The sequence below is a fragment of the Solea solea genome, chromosome 5, assembly GCF_958295425.1.
Source record: "Solea solea chromosome 5, fSolSol10.1, whole genome shotgun sequence".
Taxonomy (NCBI): domain Eukaryota; kingdom Metazoa; phylum Chordata; class Actinopteri; order Pleuronectiformes; family Soleidae; genus Solea; species Solea solea.
In genome coordinates, this window is record NC_081138.1 from 28,447,315 (window position 1) to 28,470,717 (window position 23,403).

The 23,403-nt window shown below is 40.7% G+C and overlaps 3 protein-coding genes across 4 annotated transcripts in view; 2 read left to right on the forward strand and 1 right to left on the reverse strand.

The window, feature by feature from the left end:
• The first annotated feature begins 651 nt into the window (after positions 1-651).
• On the forward strand, positions 652-3,244 carry dut (deoxyuridine triphosphatase). Of its 2 annotated transcripts, XM_058629607.1 has the most exons (7): positions 652-806; positions 1,647-1,803; positions 2,027-2,118; positions 2,449-2,493; positions 2,582-2,656; positions 2,963-3,033; positions 3,108-3,244. In XM_058629607.1, exons 1-7 carry the CDS (start codon positions 701-703, stop codon positions 3,162-3,164), a joined length of 603 nt encoding a protein of 200 aa, XP_058485590.1. In that variant the 5' UTR covers positions 652-700; the 3' UTR covers positions 3,165-3,244. The 2 variants fall into 2 exon arrangements, with proteins under 2 accessions (XP_058485590.1, XP_058485591.1); XM_058629608.1 differs by lacking the exon at positions 652-806 and having other exon boundaries at positions 827-1,803.
• A 598-nt stretch (positions 3,245-3,842) lies between these two features.
• The window catches only part of fbn1 (fibrillin 1), an 88,952-nt gene continuing 69,391 nt past the window's right edge, over positions 3,843-23,403 (reverse strand). The window contains exons 52-66 of the mRNA XM_058629868.1: positions 23,320-23,382; positions 22,003-22,122; positions 21,775-21,894; positions 20,124-20,246; positions 19,481-19,612; positions 18,407-18,532; positions 17,227-17,433; positions 15,830-15,955; positions 15,462-15,584; positions 12,015-12,131; positions 9,112-9,240; positions 8,896-9,015; positions 7,932-8,163; positions 7,661-7,847; positions 3,843-6,753 (exon numbers count right to left, since the gene is read on the reverse strand). Of these exons, the coding sequence (XP_058485851.1) occupies positions 6,379-6,753; positions 7,661-7,847; positions 7,932-8,163; positions 8,896-9,015; positions 9,112-9,240; positions 12,015-12,131; positions 15,462-15,584; positions 15,830-15,955; positions 17,227-17,433; positions 18,407-18,532; positions 19,481-19,612; positions 20,124-20,246; positions 21,775-21,894; positions 22,003-22,122; positions 23,320-23,382 (2,300 nt within the window). The 3' untranslated portion in view covers positions 3,843-6,378. The remainder of the gene's footprint in view (positions 6,754-7,660; positions 7,848-7,931; positions 8,164-8,895; positions 9,016-9,111; positions 9,241-12,014; positions 12,132-15,461; positions 15,585-15,829; positions 15,956-17,226; positions 17,434-18,406; positions 18,533-19,480; positions 19,613-20,123; positions 20,247-21,774; positions 21,895-22,002; positions 22,123-23,319; positions 23,383-23,403) is intronic.
• LOC131459778 (ATP synthase F(0) complex subunit C3, mitochondrial-like) overlaps positions 20,443-23,403 on the forward strand; it is a 157,109-nt gene continuing 154,148 nt past the window's right edge. The window contains exon 1 of the mRNA XM_058629876.1: positions 20,443-20,446. The gene's annotated coding sequence lies outside the window, so the exon portion shown is untranslated. The remainder of the gene's footprint in view (positions 20,447-23,403) is intronic.

A 23,403-nucleotide genomic window follows, 5' to 3' on the forward strand; every position in this document is an offset into this window, starting at 1 on the left:
ATCAGGTTTTAATGAGTCAATATATAATAACTTTTATAACTTTGCTGTTCCAGGGAATCTTATCTTTAACGACACATCCATCATCATTCTGGTCTGACCTGTTAAACAAGTCAAACTCCTGCACCTTTGTCTTCCTCTTATTATATTCTTATGCACATTTTTTTGTTTTGGACAACATGTGTTTAATTATTATTAATATATATATATATATATATATATATATATATATATATATATATATATATATATATATATATATACACACATATCCACTCAATTTCAGGACTTACTACTCATTTTTATTCTGTAGAATCTTCATTTGAAAACGTCAGTTCAGTCAGGGGAATAAAGTAAACACTGCAGCACACATCAAATCAGATATGAGGGGAGGAGTCACGTGGTTTCAGGGGACCGGCCCAGTGCAGCAATACGTCAATATCGTCGCCATATTGGTCCGGGCAAAGCCACGGCGCAGAAACATAGAACATAATGGGAGGGGGGGGATTTTCCTGAATTTCAAATATTTCATGACATGAAAAAAAATAAGCTTTTAAAACAGAACGGAACGAAACGCAAGTCCCTCGTTTATGACTACATTCTGGTTTTGACCGGACCAATATGGCGGCGACGTTGACGTACGTATGTGCGTTGAAGGGGCTGGGTTTACGTGAGTAACGTGTGTTATTGTTTGACAACAGTTATGATACGAAAGCTGCTAAGTCTCCGGTGTCTTCAGCCGCAGTGCTGCGTGTTTCTCGGTTTCTTAGGAAGAGAAGTCCACACTCAGACGCCCTGTTTAAACAAAGGCAAGCTATAAATGATAATATGCAGACGCCGCGAACGAAATGCTATGAGTTTAGCCTAGCATCGTGAAACGTTGAGGTGTCTTCCCAGTGATGGCGTCACTGTAGATGCTATTTTCTTGTATAATTCTATAATAAAGAGAAGCTAAATGTATATGTGACTATATTTAAACATCATAATATGCTTTAAACTTTAGTGACACGCGCCTCTGTTGAAGAGAGTTGACAGTTATTGACATCAGTTAATAATCCTCACTACATTACTAACTATTTGTATATTGTATATATTTCCAGATTCTCTACTTTATTATTGTATTATTTTTTTATTTAATATTTTATTTAATTCCATCTTATTGCCTATATTACCGTTTTATATCCATATCTTTGGCTTGTTTCCACTGCTGTAGTTCTATTTCTTTACACGGAGCATGTGAAACAAAAACTACTTTATTAAGGTATTCTGATTCTGATTACTCTCGTGATAGATGTGCGTTAATCCGTGTACGAGTTCAGTGATTCAGTGAGGTGATGACGGAGTTAGGGAACACATTTTCTGCAGTTGAAGCAGGGAAAAACGTTTTACACCGATGCGTTAAAACTATCCGAGTTCATCTTGTTGTGCATAAACTCTTTGGTTTTTCTAACGCTGCATTTAGAAACCTTGTGCCTTTAAGAGGGCGTCGCTAAATGGAGCGCGGGACCCCGGCAGTGTTTACATTTGAATAACAAGGGCGCGAAACAACTAGACCAGAACCCGCGGGATTATTACTAGTGTAGGGCTATTACCAGTGTAGTGTAGGTGCATTATCGGCTGTTAACTGACTGTCAACATGCCCGTTCTAGAAGGTATAAACGCATCTGCAGTGTCTCCATCCAAGAAGGCGAGGACGGAGACAAAGACGACAGATCAGAAACCTGTCCTCAGGTTTGCTAAACTCTCTGAACATGCCACGACTCCAACCAGAGGCTCCACTAAAGCTGCAGGATACGATCTGTACAGGTGAGTTACACTTTGAATTAAATCATATTTGCAAATGTGCAACCACTGACTGCTGCATATGAACAGCGTGCATAGATTTTTATTAATGCGATCACGTGGGTGTTAACATATTGTAATAAAACAACATAAATAAGTGATGTTTGTGAAAAATCTGCCTCCTGGAACAAATGAAGCGTCTGTTATTAACCGTGTAAACTGTATTTCTGTGCGTTTATTCACACAGTGCGTACGATTACACCATTGCTCCTATGGATAAAGCCATTGTGAAGACTGACATTCAGATTGCTGTTCCACACGGCTGCTACGGGAGAGTGGGTGAGTAATTCTGCAGGTTTTCTTGCTTCGTGGATTAATCACGTCTTCAAAACCTTTTCTGGCATAAACACAGACCTCTGTCAGGAACACTAAGACACCAAAGTCTGGTACTAATGAGGAAGAAGCCTCATTTTCGAGGCTCTGGGTTAGTTAATGTTAAGGTAAGGCATGAAAATCTTTGCTGAGATTGTCCAAATAATTAGTATAAACCTAAAAATGTATCACAACAATTTGTAACACCACAATTTGCATGTTTTAAAGGTTAAATAACATGCGTTAAATGCATATTGTTCCTCATGTGTTCCCAATGTCTCCATTTTCTCTTCCCAGCACCGAGATCTGGACTGGCAGTGAAACACTTCATTGATGTCGGCGGTGAGTTTTCTACACACTTGAACTTTTTGGAAGTTTAACTTTTAAGGCTGTTCTTTTAAGTGTGTGTGTGTGTGTTTGCTCTTCTCAGCTGGAGTGGTGGATGAAGACTATCGAGGGAATGTGGGAGTTGTGCTCTTCAACTTTGGCAAGGAGACATTTGACGGTGGGCTGTGTAGTCAGTTAAATATCCATCCACGATTTATACCATTATTTATAAACGACCATTATTGTCCCCATAATGGTCGTGAGTGGAGCCTGTCACAGTGTAACCTACCAAAGCTAATGTGTGTGTTAGAAAAACTGAGTGAAAATGATCTTCAACTTCACATTTAAATGTTGCATTTAAAATCTAGTGACAATAACGAGTCACATTTTGCCATTAAGACCTTTTAAGGATGTCACAAGGCCGTTTCCACACACGTGTGTCACTGTCACTTTATGTCCTTTTTTTCCCCTCTTTGTCTCTCAGTGAAAAAAGGCGACCGTGTTGCTCAGCTGGTTTGTGAGAGGATCTGCTACCCAGAGCTAGAGGAACAAGAGGTGAGAAACTAAACAAAAAAACTTTTTCTGTCCTGAATATTTGATTAAAATATTTGTCATTGTTTGTGTTTCAGACTCTAGATGAGACGCAACGTGGTGCCGGAGGCTTCGGGTCAACTGGGCGGAACTGAAAACTTTGAAGTTACAGTAAATGTATGTTGAAAATAGTATGAATTACTTGTTAATAAAGATTTACCTTTTTTAAACATTATCTTTGTGAAGTCTTGTTGCAGAGTTAATCCCACACATTTTAACAAAGAAGTTACATCATTTAAAACATAAAAGTATGAATATGTGATGATTAAGAAAACAACAACCTGGGAGTGTTTCCTAAATGTTTGAGCTGTGTTCTATACGTTAAATGTGTGGATCGGCTGCTAATAAAGACCTTGTTTTGTTGCATTACTCTAGTAGTGCTTTTTTTGTTAATAAGCATTGTGGCCATTTTCTACAATTTATACCTAAATAAACTTGTTCAGGGCATTCTTACTGTTTATAGTATGAAAATTACAGAGCTCAACCTGCTCCTAAAATTGCTTAAAACTAGATAATAAATAAATAAATAAATAAATAAATAATAATAATAAAAATCAGAAAGAAAAATGTGTTGCCAAAAAAATGTTGGTAGTTGTGGGAGTGTTTCATGATGTTTAAGATGTCCACAAGGGGGCAGTGCAGGACAAGGATTGTGCCAAACTCAGCAAGTCACACAAACTGAAACATGGAGCTCATTTTGCACTATGCCTGGCTTGGAAGTGTTACAATTCAGTGTGTGTGTGTGTGTGTAAAGATGAAAGCACAGCAGTGGATACATGTACACCAAAAAATATGTTTTTATTGTGAATTTACAGCTAAACCCTCACTGATGTGAACAGAGAACACAGACTGGTGTCAGGCTGGTCCGTGACAATGCAGCACTGATTTTGACTTGTGAGAGAATGTGTGGCCGTGAAGACCTCAGTGCATAATCATGAAGGCCCAGGTTTGGCATCATCAATGTGTGTGTGCGTGTATGTATGTGTGTGTGGGTGCAGGTGTGTGTCTGTGTGTGTATGTGTATGTATACACAGTTTACAAAGGAAGTAGTTGGTCATTATAAGCACCATTACAAACCCCTCTATTTTCCAGGGGCTTCCTCTAGTTTACAAATGCTTCATAGATTAAAAGTGGCATTGATTATTACAGTATAAACACAATTTACATGTAGTATAGAGGAGAGCAGACAGGCTATGAAGCTAGAGCTGTTACGGCTGCAAAGACATGAAATCTTCAGAATGGCCGATGGGATTGTATCTTGACGACTACTGACTTTTGTATAGTAGTACAGTGCATTCAGAAGTCTATGTGTTTGTGTTTGCTAGCACCAGTAAATATGAATCGTTCTAGTCAGTAGGAAAGATGGAAAAGCATAGTTTAAATATGCAGTAGGAGTCATTCATTCAAGCTCAGACATGGCTACATCTCAATAGTCCACAGTGGGTTCCTTTCCTCGCCTCAACATCCTCAATCGCTTATATCTTCTCGCCATTAAAAAAACTACAAGGAGAAATGTGCTGACGTCCACGTGTCCAGGTTGGTTCAGTCATTTACCTGAGGGCAGGTAAATGACAGGAAAAGGGCTGGGTATCGACCTTCAATACTTTTGCGGTAACGACCAAACTACAAGCTGGCTGTCGAACTTTAATACTTTTGTGGTTCTGAGTGTTGAAATATGTGACATTGAAGTTAATGTCACCAGATTCATTGAGCACAATAAGCACGCGGCATGCTGTTTGACCGAGGCGATGCTCATTCTCCAAAAGTGTGTGTCTGTGTGGTGTTTTGAGAGGCTGCAGCTTGTTTGATGAATAATGGTGATGTTGAGATAATCTAAAGTGCAAAAAATAAATATGAGAGCAAAAAGTTTCTCCATGTTTGACTGTAAGATGTTTGGAGCTAGCTAAAGCTAAACAATTTCACCATAATCTATAAAAGGCATTTAGAGCTAGCTAAAACCAAAGAATTTTACCATAATCTGTAAGAAGACTTTTGGGGCTAGCTAAAGCTAAAGAATTTGGGGCTAGCTAAAACTATAGCATTTTACCATAATCTGTAGGAATACTTTTGGGGCTAGATAAAGCTAAAGAATTTGGAGCTAGCTAAAACTATAGCATTTTACCATAATCTGTAAAAAAGACTTTTGGAGCTAGCTAAAACTATAGCATTTTACCATAATCTGTAAGAAGACGTTTGGGGCTAGCTAAAGCTAAAGAATTTGGGGCTAGCTAAAACTATAGCATTTTACCATAATCTGTAGGAATACTTTTGGGGCTAGCTAAAGATAAAGAATTTGGAGCTAGCTAAAACTATAGCATTTTACCATAATCTGTAAAAAAGACTTTTGGAGCTAGCTAAAACTATAGCATTTTACCATAATCTGTAAGAAGACTTTTGGGGCTAGCTAAAGCTAAATAATTTGGAGCTAGCTAAAACTATAGCATTTTACCATAATCTGTAAGAAGACTTTTGGGCCTAGCTAAAGCTAAAGAATTTGGGGCTAGCTAAAACTACAGAATTCGGGGCCAGCCTAAAGTGTTTTTTTTTTCTTACCATAATCTGTAAGAAGACGTTCGAAGCTAGTTAAATCTAAAGAAATGAAGCTAAGTCGAGAAGATCTAAAGTGACGCGACGAGATTAATGATAGTGCACAGAATAAATATGAGAGCAGAACGTTGCTCCGTGTTCAACTGCAAGAAGACGACCATGAAGATGTTTACTGTAACGTGGAATGTAATGTCTTTTTGTTAAAATGGATTTCATAAAATTGGTCAAAGTCCAAAATGTTTAATCAATACCCAGCCCTCATTAGCACCTCTCTTCCACCTAAGCTGATTCTAAAATAAAACTCTTTTAGCCTTGAAAGCTTTCTCCAGTCCACATGCCCTTCAAATGGCACCTGATTCCACATATCAAAGAACAGTAAACCCAACAATTAAAGACCATTCACCCTCTCAATAGTGCTTTTTCTTTTCTTTTCTTTTTTAAACACATAGCTGATGTGTGTCAGGGCAAGATGTTCTTCATTTGACTGAACCATTTCATTCAGCTGGCAGATATTGTGTGTATGATATGTAGAATCATCTTTGGTAAATCTAACGACGCAGTCCCTCCCCCACCCCAACCCCCTTTCTTGTCTCTTTGGTGGCGAGCCCTTCTTCTTCTTCTTCTTCTTATTGGCGCAGTAGAAGTTGCCTGGAAACCACTGATCCAGAGTCAGAGATGTTTGGCCGCTGTGTTTGGGGAGTGTGAGCCTGACACTGGATTAGCAGCCGCTGGCAACGCCTGCCTGTCTCAGTCTCGTGACGGTTAGTGGAGGATGATCTGCACCCTCATCTTCAGTATTTCCCCCAGCTGTCCTGTGAGGTAGTCTTTATCGTGTTGGTCCTCCAGCTCAGCCAGATCCTTCTTCCTGTAGAGGGGCATACTGCTGATCTGAAGGGAGTACGCCCCCGCAGGGAGGGACTTCTTCTTGCTCAGATGCAGGTAGCTGACGCCCTCTCGCTGGTTGATCTTGAAGAAGCCGTCCTCGTTTCCGTAGTCGATGCTGTAGCGCACGTGGTCGCTGAGGGCAGACAAGGCCGGGGTGAACTCCAGGATGTGGTCGCGGCTGCTGAGGTCGGTGATGTTCAGGTGGAGCTGCAGAGTATCGTCAATGTCCACACTGGCCAAGCTTACGGTCTCCTAATGAGAAAAGTAAATAGAAGTGTTTTTTTTCTGCCATTAACCCAGAAAAACAGGTGTAGTGGACATTTAAAACACATAAAAACACATTTTTATGAATGATTGTGGGAAAGCTGCAAATGTATCATCCTCCTGGGATCAATACAAATCTGATTCCAATGTTGGTTTCATTTGTTGATGTCACGTTTCACTTAGGCCTGTTGTGAATTTTAATCCAACATGAATGCCTGCTGCGGTTTCAAAACCCATCTGTCAGTCATTATGTTATTATATATACAAATATCTCCATTATATTACTAATTATCGAATTTAATTGTCCAACACCGAAAAGTATTCAAATTACGGCGTTCTCCAAGCATGAACGTGAGAGGAGACTCAATGCCCCGCCCCAAATTTACAAAAAATTTAAAAAAAATAACAAAATAAAAGATTTTTTGTGTTGTCACATTCCATGACTTTGGTTTTCCTTCCTCAGGAATTCCAACCCCCCCACGGCACTACAATGCTGAACTGTAGATCAGTTAAAGACTTAAAAATCCTGAAAACATGCGTTCATCTCCAACATTTAGCAAAAGAAATGTCTAAAATCACAGCCCCTTCCATCATATTTCAGATTCTGTGAACAAATCTTTTTAATTAACTGATTCTTATGATTCTGTTACACTGAAACCATTGCTTTACAAGTCACTAGTCACTAGTTTGAGTGTGTCGCGTAGAAAACGACGTGACGGGAGGTTTCATGCAGCCTTGCGATGATGGAAAATGATACCAAACAGTGTGGAGTCCAGCCGTGCCGCGCCATGCCGGAATTGTACAGTGGAAAAGCGCCCAAAGTGGTCCGGAACTGGGCCTGAGTAAAATATACAAATGGTAGTGGTGCAGCTACAGCCCGAGACAAACAGATTACCTGCATGTCTTCAGCAGGTTCCTCCAGTGTGGAGTTGGTGCTGCGACGCTGGCGTCCTTTCTTGGGATATCCGTTGATCTTACATTCATAGCAGGCCTCGGGGGACAGAGAATTTTCGTCGTCCTCCTCGCCGCCGTGTCCGTCACTGGGGCTGCCGGCCGTAAATCCAAGGCCTGTGACACAGTGTCTGCACCAAAGACAAAGCCGTCAGCTGACACACAACCGCATCCACACACAGCTTTCACACACACACAAAGACACACACACGTACCCTTGTCCTGCACGGTAGTATCCAGTCGGACACCCGCAGAGGTAGCCGCCGTCTGTGTTGGAGCAGCCGAACTTGCAGGGGTTCTGGGTGGTGGAGCACTCGTTGACGTCACTGCAGCCGCCGTTGGTCTGCTCGTAGTTGAAGCCGGTGGGGCAGAGGCAGCGGAAACTGCCCAGGGTGTTGTGGCACGACGCTCCCCCGCAGATCTGGCTGTTCAGACACTCGTTCTCATCTGGGTCACAGGAAGGGAAAGCAACCAGAGGTCATTCCCCCGTTAAAAGGAGCTTTTTTTGTCGAGTCACGGCTGATGAAAGTAGAATTAAGACACCTACAATTTACAATAAAAAAGTAGTGAGATGAGTCTTAAAAAGTGTATGTTTATGTCAGTACAAGAAGTACTAGAAATGTTCTTTTCCTGAGTCCTATATTTATTCCCAGACCAAACTTTTTTTACATTTTTAAAGTGCTTTTGTTTATGCGTCTCTAAAAAGCCTGTCGATGACAGGCTTATCAGCAATTCTTTGTTTTCTAAAATGAAAACTGAGTCATCTGGATGTAGCAGACATCACGAAAAATGAAAGGTAAAATAGCTCCATTTGTGTTTTTGTTGCAAACACTGAGAACACTGACATGTACGGTTATTTTTAAACATAACAGTCATGTTTCCTTTTCTCATGAACACAGTAAAGTCTTGGGCAAGAGCTGTGAAGGGTTGAAATTCCAGAGCAAAAGAGAGAAAAAAAAAAAAAAAAACATGTTGACCCTGTTTATATTTCAAGAGCGGCTGCAAAGAGGTGAAGGGTGGAGAAGTTGTTTTAAAAACTTTCCAGGTCGGACTTTAGCCCAGAACATAGAGACGAAGTTACACATACCTTGGCAACCGAGTCACCAGGATGCCCCAGAAGGAAAGAATTTTTATATTTGCTGATAAAAAAGAAAGTGGTGTGGTGGATTCTTCACTCACCCACACACTGGTTCCACTGGTAGTGCTGCAGGTAGCCCTGTGGACAGCTGCACCGGTACCCGCCCACCAAGTTCTGACAGCCGTGCTGACACCTGTGGTTACCGTCACACTCGTCCATATCTGTCGGGGGAGCAAATGAGACGACAGTGAAGTGAGACCCTGTTTTCTTTCCCACGACTGAACCGCCAGACACTGAGGTACCAGCTGTGTTCGGACCTTCGCAGGACTGTGCGTTGGGATCCAACGAGAATCCTCGCTGGCAGTCGCAGCTGAAGCTCCCCGGAGTGTTCTGGCAGACGCCGTTGGAGCCGCACAAGTTGGGGTCACTTGCACATTCGTTGTTGTCTGTGCAGAAAGAAGAGAAGAGTTCAGACACGGTCTGATGACCATCATGATAGGGGCCGTCTGGATTTATTTTGATTTTGTGGCTGTAGAATTGTCAAAACTTTCACTTTATTTACTTTCAATATCTGGCAGTGATTAGGAAATTTAGGAAATATGGTACGGAAAAGCTGGTGAATCTTATATGGGATTCCGCAGAAGTCCTGAGGGCTACCGTAATGACTGGTGTATGGGTGCAAGGGTCTATTTCTCTACTTTCTGTAGTTTTCCAGATATCACAAACAGTGACAAACAGAAGGGTTAAAGGTGTATTACGTAAGATGTATATTAAGACATAACATGACAATTTGTCAGGATTTCCTACTTAGGAAACTAGGTAAATTGAAGTATTCCGACACTCAGGGACGATATAATTCTTACACGATTAGTAAGATTTATTCGTGTTGAGCAAGAAAATAAAAGTTCTCCTCTAATCCCACAATCTCCTCCAATTTTTGTGATCAGTGTTTTAATTCAGCACTAGTTTGCTCTGTGCCTAATCAGATTTTGTGGATTGGTATTTCATCACTGGATATGGTGAGAGGTAAGCCACTGAGCTTCGGCTAAGGTTAGACCCTCTTTTCCTCTCATATACATATTCTCTGTGTTTAATTTTGCACTGTTGTCTCACCCTGATCATGTGATAATAATACGTTTAATGTGTATAAAACCAAAACCTAACATTTGGTAATAAGTGCAGACTTTCTATGGGCGGCAAATCACGCTCCCCCTTGTTTTTAACTGTGATTGCAGTGTCTGTTTCAAACACTGGAGGTCAGCATTTTACATATGTATTTTACATTACAGACATTGGTCTCAGTAGAAATGTTGTTTTGGTTTAAATAATCTGCCATTTTTGGAGAACATAATCTCTCACGTTATCGTACGAGGAATTCGTAAACATTTGCGAGTGTGAAAGCTAAATTCTTGACCTTGAGGAATATCAGTGTGACTCAGCGTCCACTCGCTCACGGTAAATGAGCCTTGCGTTGGAATTATTTTGTCAAACAACACGAGCCATGTTTGGTTGTTGTGATTGGAATCTATGCAAATCCAAACACGAGTTGCATAGTTGAAGCTCCGCGGTGACTGAGATCAAAGCGCAGAGAGAGAGAGAGAGCTGTAATTTGTAAGATGTCAGTTGCTGAACGTTGCGATCCAGGATTTTCACAGTTAATTGGGATCGGAAAATGTCTTTAAATGAGTTCCCAGCGTTAGATCTCTCTTTGACGAAATTGTCAACATGTGGGAAATACTGTAGTTCCTTCGAGTGACCGTCTACTTTATTACCTGGCAATCCAAACATGGACTTCAAACAACACTGAATCATTGTCAGTCGGTGTGACGGAGAAACAGAAGCCAAACATGATTACACTGGAAAAGGGGCACGACGCTATGGCAGCATTAAAAGAGCTGATAGAAATGAGGATTAATAATACACCTGGAAGAGTGTTGGGGGCAGTTACTGAGGTATTTGGAGTTTTATGTCATTCCGATGTGTCTCTTATCTCCTATAAAACTTCCACACCTACTCTGTGTCATTTGCCTGTGGCTAAATTGTCTTTTGTCAAACTTAAGGGTTTCCTTGCCCCTGATTTGATGTGAGATCATGAAAGCTGCTTCACGGTCTGGAAAAATAAAAAAAGGTTGCGGTCGTCACACTCCAATGTTCCATAACAAAGCACTGCTAAGCTGCCATGACGACAACCGCACCGGCTTTCATCAGATCACTGTGATATCACCAGGAGTTCATTAAACTCTGAGTGCGAGTTAGACCTCATTCATGACCGTTCTTTAAAAAAGGTTTTTCCATAAACACGACATTCTTGTCAAGAAATGTCTTCATCCAGTTCACGAAGCTGTATATCGCTTAGGCGACAATGTAAAGGTGGGGCTTCTGTTACCCAAAAATAGCATTTTTAGGGCTCCCAAAACATCTGTTCCATATTGGATTAAAAAATAAATAAATAAATAAAAATGATACGATACAAAACTTCTGCAGATTCTCCAAAACATGTTCTCGTGCATACGGGCCCTTAGTCAAAGTTAGACAAACTAAAGAATTTTCCCATAATCTATGAAAAACACTTTTGGGGCTAGCTAAAAGTTAAGCTTTTGGGGCTAGCTTAAAACTAAAGAATTTGGAGCTAGCCAAAACTAAAGAATTTTCCCATAATCTGTAAAAAGATTTTTGGGGCTAGCTAAACTAAAGATTTTGGGGCTAGCTAAAACTAAAGAATTTTCCCATAATCTGTAAAAAGATTTTTGGGGCTAGCTGAAACTAAAGAATTTGGAGCTAGCTAAAACTACAGAATTTTACCATAACCTGTAAAAACTTTTCCATAAACACGGCATTCTTGTCAAGAAATGTTTTCATCAATTTCTTGGAGCTGTATATCGCTTTGTATAGATGACAATGTAAAGGGTGGGGGTTTCTATTTTCCCATTTTTTTGCGGGCTCACAAAACATCTGTTCCATCTTGGATTAAAAAAATAAATAAAAAATGATACGATACAAAACTTTTGCAGATTCTCCAAAACATGTTCTCGTGTGTACGGGCCCTTAGTCAAAGTTAGACAAAGTTCTTTTTTGTGAGCTGGACTGGAAGTCATTGGGGAAGGAGCACATCGCGGAAATGTAGCACATGGCTTTTGGGGGAAAACACAGATGGCCTCATACGTAATTACAAAATACTTGGGTGTGCACTGTATCAATCACTTGCACGTTTTGTATTTACCAATGCACGCCGTGTGATGCTGTGTGAAGCCAGGAGGACATTTGCACGTGAAGCCACCGATGGTGTTGACACACAAGAACTGACAGTTGTGCTGTTTGGTCGAGCACTCGTCCAGATCTGAGGGGAGAGAAAGTGTACAAGATCGAAAAGTAAATTCACAGGAAACACTTAAGCAGCCTGGTGGTTAGTGCAGGGATGTCATGATACTAGAATTTTAAACTTCACACCAATACTCAGTAATATTGAGTATTGGTGACAACACTTTTTTCACTGGTTATCAAATAGAGATGGTAAGGTTTTGCTGCTGCTGTTTGCTCCACCTTTATTAGCTTTAATACTGGAGCTCCAGTATGTATCTTCTACTGCCAAAACACTGCTAATATCACTATTCCCAATCCAGACTACAGGCTTGACTAGGTTCATAGGTTCATATTCTTTTCGTTCTCTTTCAACACTCCTTTCAGTATCTCACTAACTCTCCTGTTTCCCTGTTTTCCAACAGAGTTTGAATGATTTCTTTGTCATATGGAACCCAGAAAATATTCACATTCATATTCATATTCAGGAGCTGATAGGTGCCCTGGATCATGAGTTGAATGTAATGGAAACTTCCTTATATTGAAAACATTACACACTACAGCTTTAAACACTCAAACATGCAAGCTCACATGTTGATATTTTTAAAAAAGCAGTGTAGCAGACACTTGCCAACACTATGGGTTCACTCCACACACACACACACACACACTGCAGACAAAAATAGCCACTCACAGCTGAATAAACTTTAATACATTTCTGCACACACACATATAACCATTGAAGTTGAACAGCACAGTGGTGTCCTGGCCCTCTATGGTTAATGTGTCACATCACATCATGGCCTGGCTTCAACTTGTGGCAAACCACTGAGGTTCAGCCTGCTGCTGCATATAAAGGGAGGGCCTAATTACAAAGCAGCGGCGCCAGCTGTGACAATTAGCTCACCTGCAGCTGCTTCAGTGATCCACTTCCACATCTCCACTGTCTCATGCAGTCGACTGCCGACCACGCCCACCTCCATGAGAGGCTAAAAACACCACTAGACTTCTGCCTTTTACACTTTAAAATTCTTTATATGGACACTTTGGGCTGAAACTTTCCTCTGCACAATCCCAGGTTAGTCCAGTCCCTTAAAGGCTCAACACACAGAGACAAACAACTATTCACTCTTACTGTCACATCTATGGTAAATTTAGAGTTTCCAATTAACCAAATCTGGTTAATCTGTTTTAGTATTTCAGTCAATTTTATTTTGTCATTATAAATCATAGTACCATCTTCTACCGCTTTATCTTCCACCTGAGGGTCGCTGGGGGCGCTGGTGCCAATCCCAGCTGACCTAGGACATAATAGACAAACAACTATCCACACACCTACAATTAATTTAGAGTGTCCAATATTCCTAATCCCTAAATCTGCATGTTTTTGGACTGTGGGAGGAAACCAGAGAACCTGGAGAAAACCCACTACACCGTGTGGCCCAGTCATAGTTCAATGCATTTAAAATACTCAGGGTTCCCACAACTTCATTGACATCAAATTCAAGGACTTTTCAAAGACCTTACAGGACCAATTCCTTTAAATTCAAGGACCGAATGTGTCACTCTGTCCAGGGATTGTCCTTGGGATCTTGGTCAAACGTCATTCACTCTCTTTTGCTGAACATTACACGCAAATTTTTCTGCATGGAATCTCACATTGACGGCAGAGAGAGAGAGAGAGAGAGAGAGAGAGACAGTGGACAGTGTCCACAGCACCCTAAATGTCAACTTAACTTCTTTCTTCTACAAAATTCAAGTGCTTTCAGTGACCCATGTCGATTAAGGGCCTTCAAGGATTTCAATGACCCGTGGGAACCCTGAATACTGGGCTCGCGGCAGTGTATGTACATGCTCTTTTCAGAGTCAAATTCCAGTCCTTCTACAGTCACTGACCTACAAATGAACTGCAAATGAAGCAGACACCGGAAACACGGAGGGGAACTGTGGGGGTGGGGGGGGTTAAGCGATGGTAAATAAAGATGAAGACGGCGCTAAAGACTGAACACTAAAAAACTGAGCACTTTGTTTGGACGAAAACAAACAAACCTGATGAACACACACACACACACACACCAGGTCACAGGCTGCATGCAAAGAGTACACATGCACACACGTGTACACACAATTCAGGACAGAGAGCAGAGCACTGGCACAGGGCCTGGCCCACTCGGCACTAAAGTGGCTGTAACTTGGAAATGCAATCAAGCAAGGAGGAGCATGCCACTGAACCTAAAGGGGAGTTCCAGAATTTGTAGATCAGTTTGGACCGTCATCTGTGACACAGAGGTAAAACATATAGAGCTATGTCCACCTACGGCACAACTTTATCTACCTTAGCCGCCCGCATCATATTCAAATCACTGATGCTAGCCTACAAAGTGCTTCACGGGTCTGCTCCCACCGACTTAAATGCTCTCCTAAAGGCTTAAGTTACCCCTTGACTACTCCGTTCATCAAAGGATTGTCGTCTGGCGTTGCCAACGCCCCGCGCAAGACCATCCAGACTCTTTTCATGTGTCGTTCCACGCTGGTGGAATGACCTACCGAGCGCTACCAGAACAGGGGGGCTTGAAGCTCTTGAAGAACCAGGTCTTCTGTCCTAGCACTATCTCTTTCTGCACTTGGATCTACCTTGGCACTCTCACCCCTCTATCAGTCCACTGGTCCTATCTAGTGGAGTTCTTTCCAAGACTACTTCTATGTAGCTTATTCCTCTTTTGAAGGTCACTTTGGATAAAAGCATCTGCTAAATGCTTTAAATGTTCACCAATAGAGGGGAAATCCTTGAGGAAGTTTACACAGTGGTTTGTCATCCATGGATACATCAAAATCCTAATAAAATTCTCCCTTTGAGGGCATAGAGTCACAGCATCCACAGTAACTCCCCCAAGTTTCCAAAGTGATATGGTCAGACTCAAGTTTGTAAAAGTAAGGTAATATCACATCTTATTCCTAAAGCTTTTTCCTACTTGGTGATAATATGGAGATAAAATGACACTAATATCATGTTAGTTTCAAAGTAATACCACGGAAATGACAATTACCATAGGCTGCTATCTGTGTAATACCTTCAAAGAACATTTATTCTCCCATGCACATTTCATATTGTTAATGCCAAGCTATTATTTGGTGAAATAATATGGTATTACCATAGTATTACTTCCTTATTTAAAAAACAAAAACAAAACAATACCACACTATTATTATAACCATGTTGCAGTTGCTCCACAGGATTACAATGTAGCCACCACCATTGTGTTTCGGCTACCGGAAAAAGTACTGGAAATATTTTTCAACACAATACCCAAGATTCCATTGAATTTCTCTATAGCACACAATAGTAAGAGGTGGCGATTCAGTGTGTCACCTTTGCAGCTCTTTCCATCTTCCTGTAGGATGTAACCGCGGGGGCAGGAGCAGAGGTAGCCTCCCTCTGTGTTCTTACAGATGAAGTTACACGGCTTTGGTGCCTGTATGCACTCGTCCACATCTACAGAGTGAGGGATGGGGGAGAGAGACAAAATGAGTTTGATCCCATAGCCCTGAAATTCCATAAAGGGGGAGATGATGAGACAGACAGACAGACTCGGGCTGCATTCTTCGGAGCAGTGTGTGGGCAGTCCACCCACGACGCTTCAGCCCTTTACTGGACGTCAGGAATGAGAACGGGAGGTCGTGCGTAGTTGGAAAATACTCTGTTAAGTTAAGAGTGCTGGTGGTGGAGCTCTGCCTTACCCACACACAGTGTGCTGGTGATGTCAGTGGTGTAGCCGGGTTTGCAGATGCAGCTGTAGGAGCCCAGAGCGTTGATACACTGACCGTTCTTGCACAAGTTCCCCATGACGCGGCACTCATCGATATCTGGTAAAAAAAAAAAAAAAAAGGGGCGTTTTTATCTCCACAAAGATTTCCTCACAGCATTATGGAAACATTGTTCGATGTCTTGAGCTGTGAAACTGTGTCGTTGCCAAATTTAAAAGCAAATACAGAATTAATCAACATTATCAGCCAAAAACAACAATTAATTACTTTTACAACCACACACACACACACAGAGCGGTTTCCTGTCTGTGTACTCATTACTGCTGACACATTTATGAAGCGTAACAGCTGCTACATTTTCAGCAGCAGCTAATCTGGACAGTTTCCAATCATTGTAGTACGCACACAGAACGTTAACTTACAGAGAAACACATCATCTTGATGGGTCACTGATTAATAAAAGGGGGAAATGATTCTCCCTTTTCACTCCCACTCTGCTCCTTGAACTTCTGTCCTTGCACGATGTAAAGTTTGGCGAGTGGGCAGTGCTAACTTTTTTATTTATTATTTACCGTTGAATGTATTTTGGTTTGATGTCACAGGTTTTACACCAAACACGAGCCGGATCAGGATATACCATTCCAAACTGTGCCATGACGAGCTAAACTATAGCTTTTTGACTTCTCCTGGAAAACAAACTTCAATCTAAAATCTTTTGTAAATCAGACGTTTAAATTCACAGTTAGGTGCTGTTAGATACTGGGTTTTTTTATACAGTATATTTATCTTACTGTATTGTTTTGTATCAGCTACTAGCATTTAACTTGGTTGCTGATGTACTTGCCTGGTTCTTCTTAGTGTTTTGTTGTCTTTACCATGCTGCTCTTAACTCGTTTGAATTTAAGGTGAGATATAAATCTTCTATATATGTTTTTTCAAGTTTTTCAAAAGGCAAGTTAGTAAAACCAATAGAAACCAGCAGCTGTCAGACCAGTTGGAGAAAATCTAACAGCTAACGCTGTGTTCCATTTAAGTCAGAACTCGGAAGTCAGAACTCGGAGTGACATCACCCCTGGGTTCTCCACGTTCCAGTTGAGAAGTCGGAAACCCTGTACATGATATTTTGCAACGTGTCCATGTTTTTGTAACACGATGGAAGTGTTATAAAAGTGTAGGACTGCGACGATTATTGGTTTGGATTATGAAAGTAATCGTTAGTTGCATCTCTATTTAAGTGCAATAAAGGTTTTTTAAGGTGTCTTGGACTGGTGCTGTTCCTCCCAGTTTCTTCTTCCTTGCCTGTGCCTCATGACTTCAGAAAATTTCCGAGTTCCAACTATAAATGGAATGGAATAAACTCAAGTGTGTACCTCTGCCATCAGTGGTGTAACCAGGTCCCAGAGGACACATCCTCTTGTACTGTGTGGTCCCAGGGAGGGGGCAGAGCTCACAGTTGGTGCCCCAGCCTCTGCCCCCGTAACAGCAACACTCTGACTTGGTCACCATGTTCCGGTTACTGGAGCTCATCTGACACAGAGTGGTCAGAACCTCAGTGAAACAGAAGCCTTCACGGTTATCTGGAGGGTGGGATACACAAGAGACAAGAGCAGTTGGTATGACAGAAGAGAGGAGGCGGCGGGGGAGGGGAGGGAAGGAAAGTAGACCAGACCAGACCAAACCAAACCACCCAGACAGGTCCAGACGATACCAGATAACCCACACTGTTCTATCACAACTGTCTGTGAGAAGGAAGATAGATGCAGTGCTTACAAAGAGCTCTTCTCACCCAGTTCAGCACATCACGTCTATAAAGGAGTATATTTAGCAAAGGGAGGGTGTTTTCGAAAGGATTTCCTTCTCCTCATATCTTAACAATGAAAGGCACCTGTTTTTTAACAAGACTGTCACTGAAGGGGTAATTTCCCACTGTGATTAAAAAGGACTGTTTCACCACCACATTTAAATTCCAGAGTCAAACATCTATCTAATCGCCCCCTGCTGATTAATTGATAAGTAATTACCAAATCAGTCTGCGATTTCTACGACCCTGAAGTGTATGACCTAGTTTTCTCTCACACACACGTAACAAAGAGAGAGAAGCAGAAAATACAGTGGTGTCTTCTGTTTATGGAACCTTTAATGAAGTGTTACTTCCAGGAAACTTAATTGGAGCTGCACGGTGAAGGGAACAGCAGCAGCTGTGATTGAATGTGCAGGCAAGTGGTCAAAACAGCTGGTCAGGAAGCACTCGATGGCTCTTTAGGGAGCGTGCGTTTTCAATATCACACAATCGCAGTCACAATCTGAACTGGTATTAATTCTTGTGTTTTATTTATGCTGTAATAATATAGAATTCCTTTATACTACCATGAAATGTAGCTCATAACAAAAGTTCGTTTTCAAATATTGAATGTAGAAAGATAATAAAAGTGATCAAATTTGTGGTCTTGTTTCTTTCAACCGGACTTTAAATATGAAGCTGCTTTCCGGAAACAGAAAAACCCCCACAGTAACACAGAGATTTATTGATATACAGTGTATGGTACGTACCAATACATTCAGTCTGCGTGGGGTTGGCGATGAATCCTTGGTCACATCTGCAACGGAAGCTTCCTACTGTGTTCTCACAGCGGCCGTTCTTACACACACCTGGTTTGGCCGTGCACTCGTTCAGATCTGAAACATAAACACACACACACATCAATCTACATAAAAGCCTTATTCTAAGACTACAAACAACATTTTAAAGCAATTATACACTAATACAAACATATGTAAGCATAATATGCTACATTTTTTTTAGTAATTAACCCTCCTAAACTTCACATAATTGACATCTTTGAAAAATCTTTAAGCCTGTGAGAAGAACTGATCCAGTTCTATAAAAGCATATGAAGTATATGATGTAATTAATCATTTAATTTTGCTTGTTTGTTGCATTTTACCCAACAAAAGACAGCCCATTGACAAGTGGAAAGGGAACTTGGCTTGTAACCAAATAGTTGCCAGTTCGAGTTCACACCAGCCCCATTGCTCCTAAGTCTAGGAAGGTTTCTAGTAGAAGATTAAGTTAAATGCAGAGAAGAAATTTCCCCTGTGAGACTGATAATGGACTAATGTATTTATTTAGTTAAAGTTAAATATTCAAAAGTATGGGGTTCTGATTGCTACTGTTCTGTGAAAATATTCAGCGCACAAACATTCAACCTCCAAATTTCATTACAGTGACAGTTTTCTTTTCTCGTCGGAACTTGTCATTATGATTTAAAAACTGATCTATAACAGAGTATATACTGGTGTTAAAAACAACAACACCATCTGCGTTTACACTGGTCTCGTGTAAGACTTGCTCTCACTCTTGTTATTCTCTTGGCCATCGGAAAGAAAAAAACAAAATAAATTGACAATTTAATTTATGAGTAAGTAATTGCGTTATCCCGTATCCAAAACAAAGAGGAAAATAGGTTTCACACAGAATCAATCATGGTTTATTATGACACAACACAATGCTGTTGACAGTGTATGAGTAACACTGACTCGCAACCAGGACAATAAAGTTTGTGTCGCACAAAATGGATGGAAAATTAAGAGCATAGGGGTTTTATGACTGCACACGACTCTTACCCATGCAACCCTCTCCACTGGGCAGCCGCGTGTATCCAGGGGCACAGATGCACATGTACGTGCCGATCAGATTCTTGCAGGTCATGCCTCTGCCGGCACAGTCGTCGACGCCGTCCTCACACTCGTTCTGATCTGGAGAGACAAACGGCACACGGTGGGTGAGAGGTCGCGCGAGTGTGAGGGAAATAAATGTGTATGGTGCCGCGGTTAGTGATGTAACGCAGGGCAGTTTAATCTAACCGCTGAGCACTAATGGCCATGTAGCGGGAGAGTTGGTGGTCTGTTTGGAGCTCAGATGTAAACAGTGAAGCTATAGACACTGACATGTCCCTCCTGTCTCGGGCGCTTCCCACCAAATACGCCCGTTGCCATGGCGCCTGCGCTATCTGTGAGTGCGGAGGTGTAAATAGTGACTCGGCCTGTTAAGGTTTACAGAGAGTGTTTAGAGTTGGTCCCAGACGGAGAACCCTTGAGCGTCTCACAGAGGCAGTGTGTTATGTAACTGTGAGGATGGGTTCCAGCGAGTCGCTCCACGAGGGACTTAAGTTTATTTATGACCAACACTTCCCAGTAAATGGACCATGACTGAGGAAAAGAAAAACCCCAGAGTGTCTGAGTGAGTCATTTTTTTCAGCTGTGGCACCTTTGCACATCCTCTTGTCCTCACGCAGGACGTAGCCCGTCGGACATTTACACTCGTACGAGCCCACCACGTTCACACAGCGGAAGGCACACAGCAGAGGGTTCTGGGCGCATTCGTTGATGTCTGGAAGAGAAGGTACAACAGTGGTATAACAACACGGTGACTAGTGTGTAATGCAGGGGTCACCAACCTTTTTGAGACCGAGAGCTACCTGAAGGGTAGAGAATAATATGGAGGGCTACCATATTAACATTTTATGCAATTGACCATTTAAATGATGAATATTATGCATTCAATTGCATACACATTAATTCCAGTGCTTACTCCTAATGATTATCACAGTTTTTATAAACAATATCAGGACATTTTACTCAGTGATCATTTGGATACATGCAAGTGAGGTGAAGTGAAATGAGCCCACGGGCACCTCGTTGGCTGCTCGCGGGCTACCAAGTGCCCGCGGGCACCACGTTGGTGACCCCTGGTGTAATGTAATAGGGATGTGGCTTTAAAGCAGGGGCCTCAAACTCAAAATGACCTGAAGGGCCAGTGAACTTTGAGTCTGGTCAGGAGGGGGCCTGGGGGGTCAAGTGAAAGGAGTCCAACAGTTTGGGAAAATGTAACTGTTCAGTGAATTGATACTAATATTGATATTACATATTCATTTTCAGGATGATATTGCACACCATTTCAAAGTAAAGTAGTGTTTGTTTTGATTTGTAGTTTGCAAAAATGAATCTGTAAATAACAAAAACAGACAGAAATAAACTCACTCAATCTGTTGGCCAACAGTGAGTTAGAGAACCCCCGTTAGAAAATATAACCAAAACTACTTGTTTCAAGCAAAATGATCTGCCAGTGCAGCAAGAAAAAGGCACTTTTTTTCAAATACCTTGAAACAAGTCAAATTATCTCAAGTATCTTCAGCCTTAATAAGTAAATAAGTACAAAAAAATGATGTGATTAGATAAATACACTAAATTCAAGTCAATTACACGAGTACTTATTTTTATTTTTTGCAGTGACATCACAGTAAAAAAGAAAAAAGAATTTCAATTGTTGGGATGATACAGTTCTGGTGATTTATTTTGAAGTGCCACAAGGGGGAGCCTACATCATCTTTCCAGGAGAGGTTAATTAATTGGGCCAATTTGATTTTAAAAATTCAGCATGACCAATGATTCATTTATTAGCGTATTATGTGACTTACAAACTGTCACTAAAGCTTTATCTATTCATACAAAGATTAAGTTTACACATTGTTTGTATTTCAAATAAATTGAAGTTCGCTGGCGTGCAGACACAAAGACGGATCGCTGACCATGAATGTTGTTCAAACGTTTATTTTGCACATCGTTTGTTGTGATTAATAATGGTCTTGTTTTAGTATACTATCATTGTCATTTTGGTCAGAATAAATGTAAAATGATATTCATATTGCCCATAAACTTTTAATAAAATACCTCCCGCCCCCTCTCAATGGCCCTTTGACCAAAGCTCCGCCCCCAAATACAGAAAGCTTTTTGTAACTTTAGTGACATGTTTTTTTGTAACATTCACTATTGTCTGTAACAGACAGCTTTGCCCATTTACATTTTCATAATAAAAACATAATAATTAAAGCATATTTAGCACAGGAAATTGTTCCTACCTTCACAGGTCATCATTGCCCCAGGCTCAAAGCCGTCATCACACGCACACTCGAACCCACCGATGACGTTTGTGCATGTGCCGTTGCCACAGGGATTTCCAATTTCACACTCATTCGTGTCTGTGTTGGAGAGAGTTACACAAAAAAATCATAGCCGTGTTTAAATAAAAACATAAGAGGAACGAGGAGACGTGCAGAAATAGCACAGCCGTGAGACAAAAAACGAACCTTCGCATCGAACTCCACTAATATCCAGGCGGTATCCCATGGGACATTCACAGCGGAAAGAGCCGTCTGTGTTGATGCACTGGCCGTTAACACAGGGGTCATTGACACACTCGTCGATATCTGGAATAGGAAACATCAACAATGGGATAATTACATTCCGAAACTACTACACAGATGCACCCACAGATGGGTCGTGGGAGTTTGTTTTTTTTGGGGTTCCCCGAACAATTTCGCAGAATTTTTCCAACGTTTAAATGTATAGGTTTCAAATAACATGCATAAACATTTGGAAATTATTTATTTATCAATTCTGGAATCCACTAATCCGTTTTTTCACAGGATCTTTTATGTTAAAATTTTAAGACATTGTTTGCATTCAAACATTCTTTCAATTAAGAGAGGGAAAAGGTAATTTACTAGGATTATTTATGAATTGTTATATATTGTTTGAAACTATCAAACAAATATTATTATTATGGAACAAGCTCAATGATGAAATGAAATTGTGTCTCTTTTGGGGTTCAAAAAAAGTTTGAAATGAAAAATAAGTATTAATGAATTTGTGTATTTTCTCTACATTTCTGATTTTCTCTTTTTTTTCCTTTTCAGCCTATTCCTTTTTCGGTTATTGGCATAACCGTGTGTTAAATTATTTCACTTTATTTTTACTTTTTATATGAATGTTACCGAAATAAAGATATTCAAAATGATATTAAATTAAAATTATGATAAAATAATCATCTATTTCTCCCACAATGGTGAAATTAGACAGTGACATATAAGGCGTTACAAATATAGCTACATTAGTCGCTCAATATGCTTTAAATTTAATCTGAATTTGATTTATATTGTGATTTGGGTCACAATAGTCTTCAAAAAGTGGGTCCCATAATATAAACTGGTTTAGAAGATACACTATACAATATATTTAAATTACAGTATAATAAGTTTTAATACATATTTTAAAACATCTTTTATTGTTTTCTGTCCATAAAGAGATGTAAAACCTCAATTAACTGGTTCCTTTAACTTTAACAGAGGCAAATCAATCTTGATTTGTCTGACATTTATCGCGATAATCATCACTATTGACTGTTTAGGAAATGTTGTATTTGGTCATATCGTCCAGCCCGGTTTTTGGGAAATTGCCGTCTACATATGATAAATGTGATGCGAGGTAAAATGTCCTCATGAACTGTATTTAACATTTATCTGCAGAGCTGGCAGGAGAAGTTCTGGAAGACTTTTTGTGGACATGTTCCTCCTCATAAATGCCTGTTCTTCAGTGCATATCTGAAAGCAGTTTCACACTCATACCTTTAGGGTGGTCATCTATCCCCTGCAGATAGCCCTCATTGGGGCAGAGATTACGATAACCCACTGAAAGTCATGAAAATAAAA

Bases quoted from the DNA above. Each gene is read 5' to 3' on its own strand.
- dut (XM_058629607.1), top strand. From the start codon at position 701: ATGATACGAAAGCTGCTAAGTCTCCGGTGTCTTCAGCCGCAGTGCTGC. The intron at 1,804-2,026 runs GTGAGTTACACT...TTATTCACACAG, and splicing joins GCAGGATACGATCTGTACAG to TGCGTACGATTACACCATTG. The intron at 3,034-3,107 runs GTGAGAAACTAA...TTTGTGTTTCAG, and splicing joins CAGAGCTAGAGGAACAAGAG to ACTCTAGATGAGACGCAACG.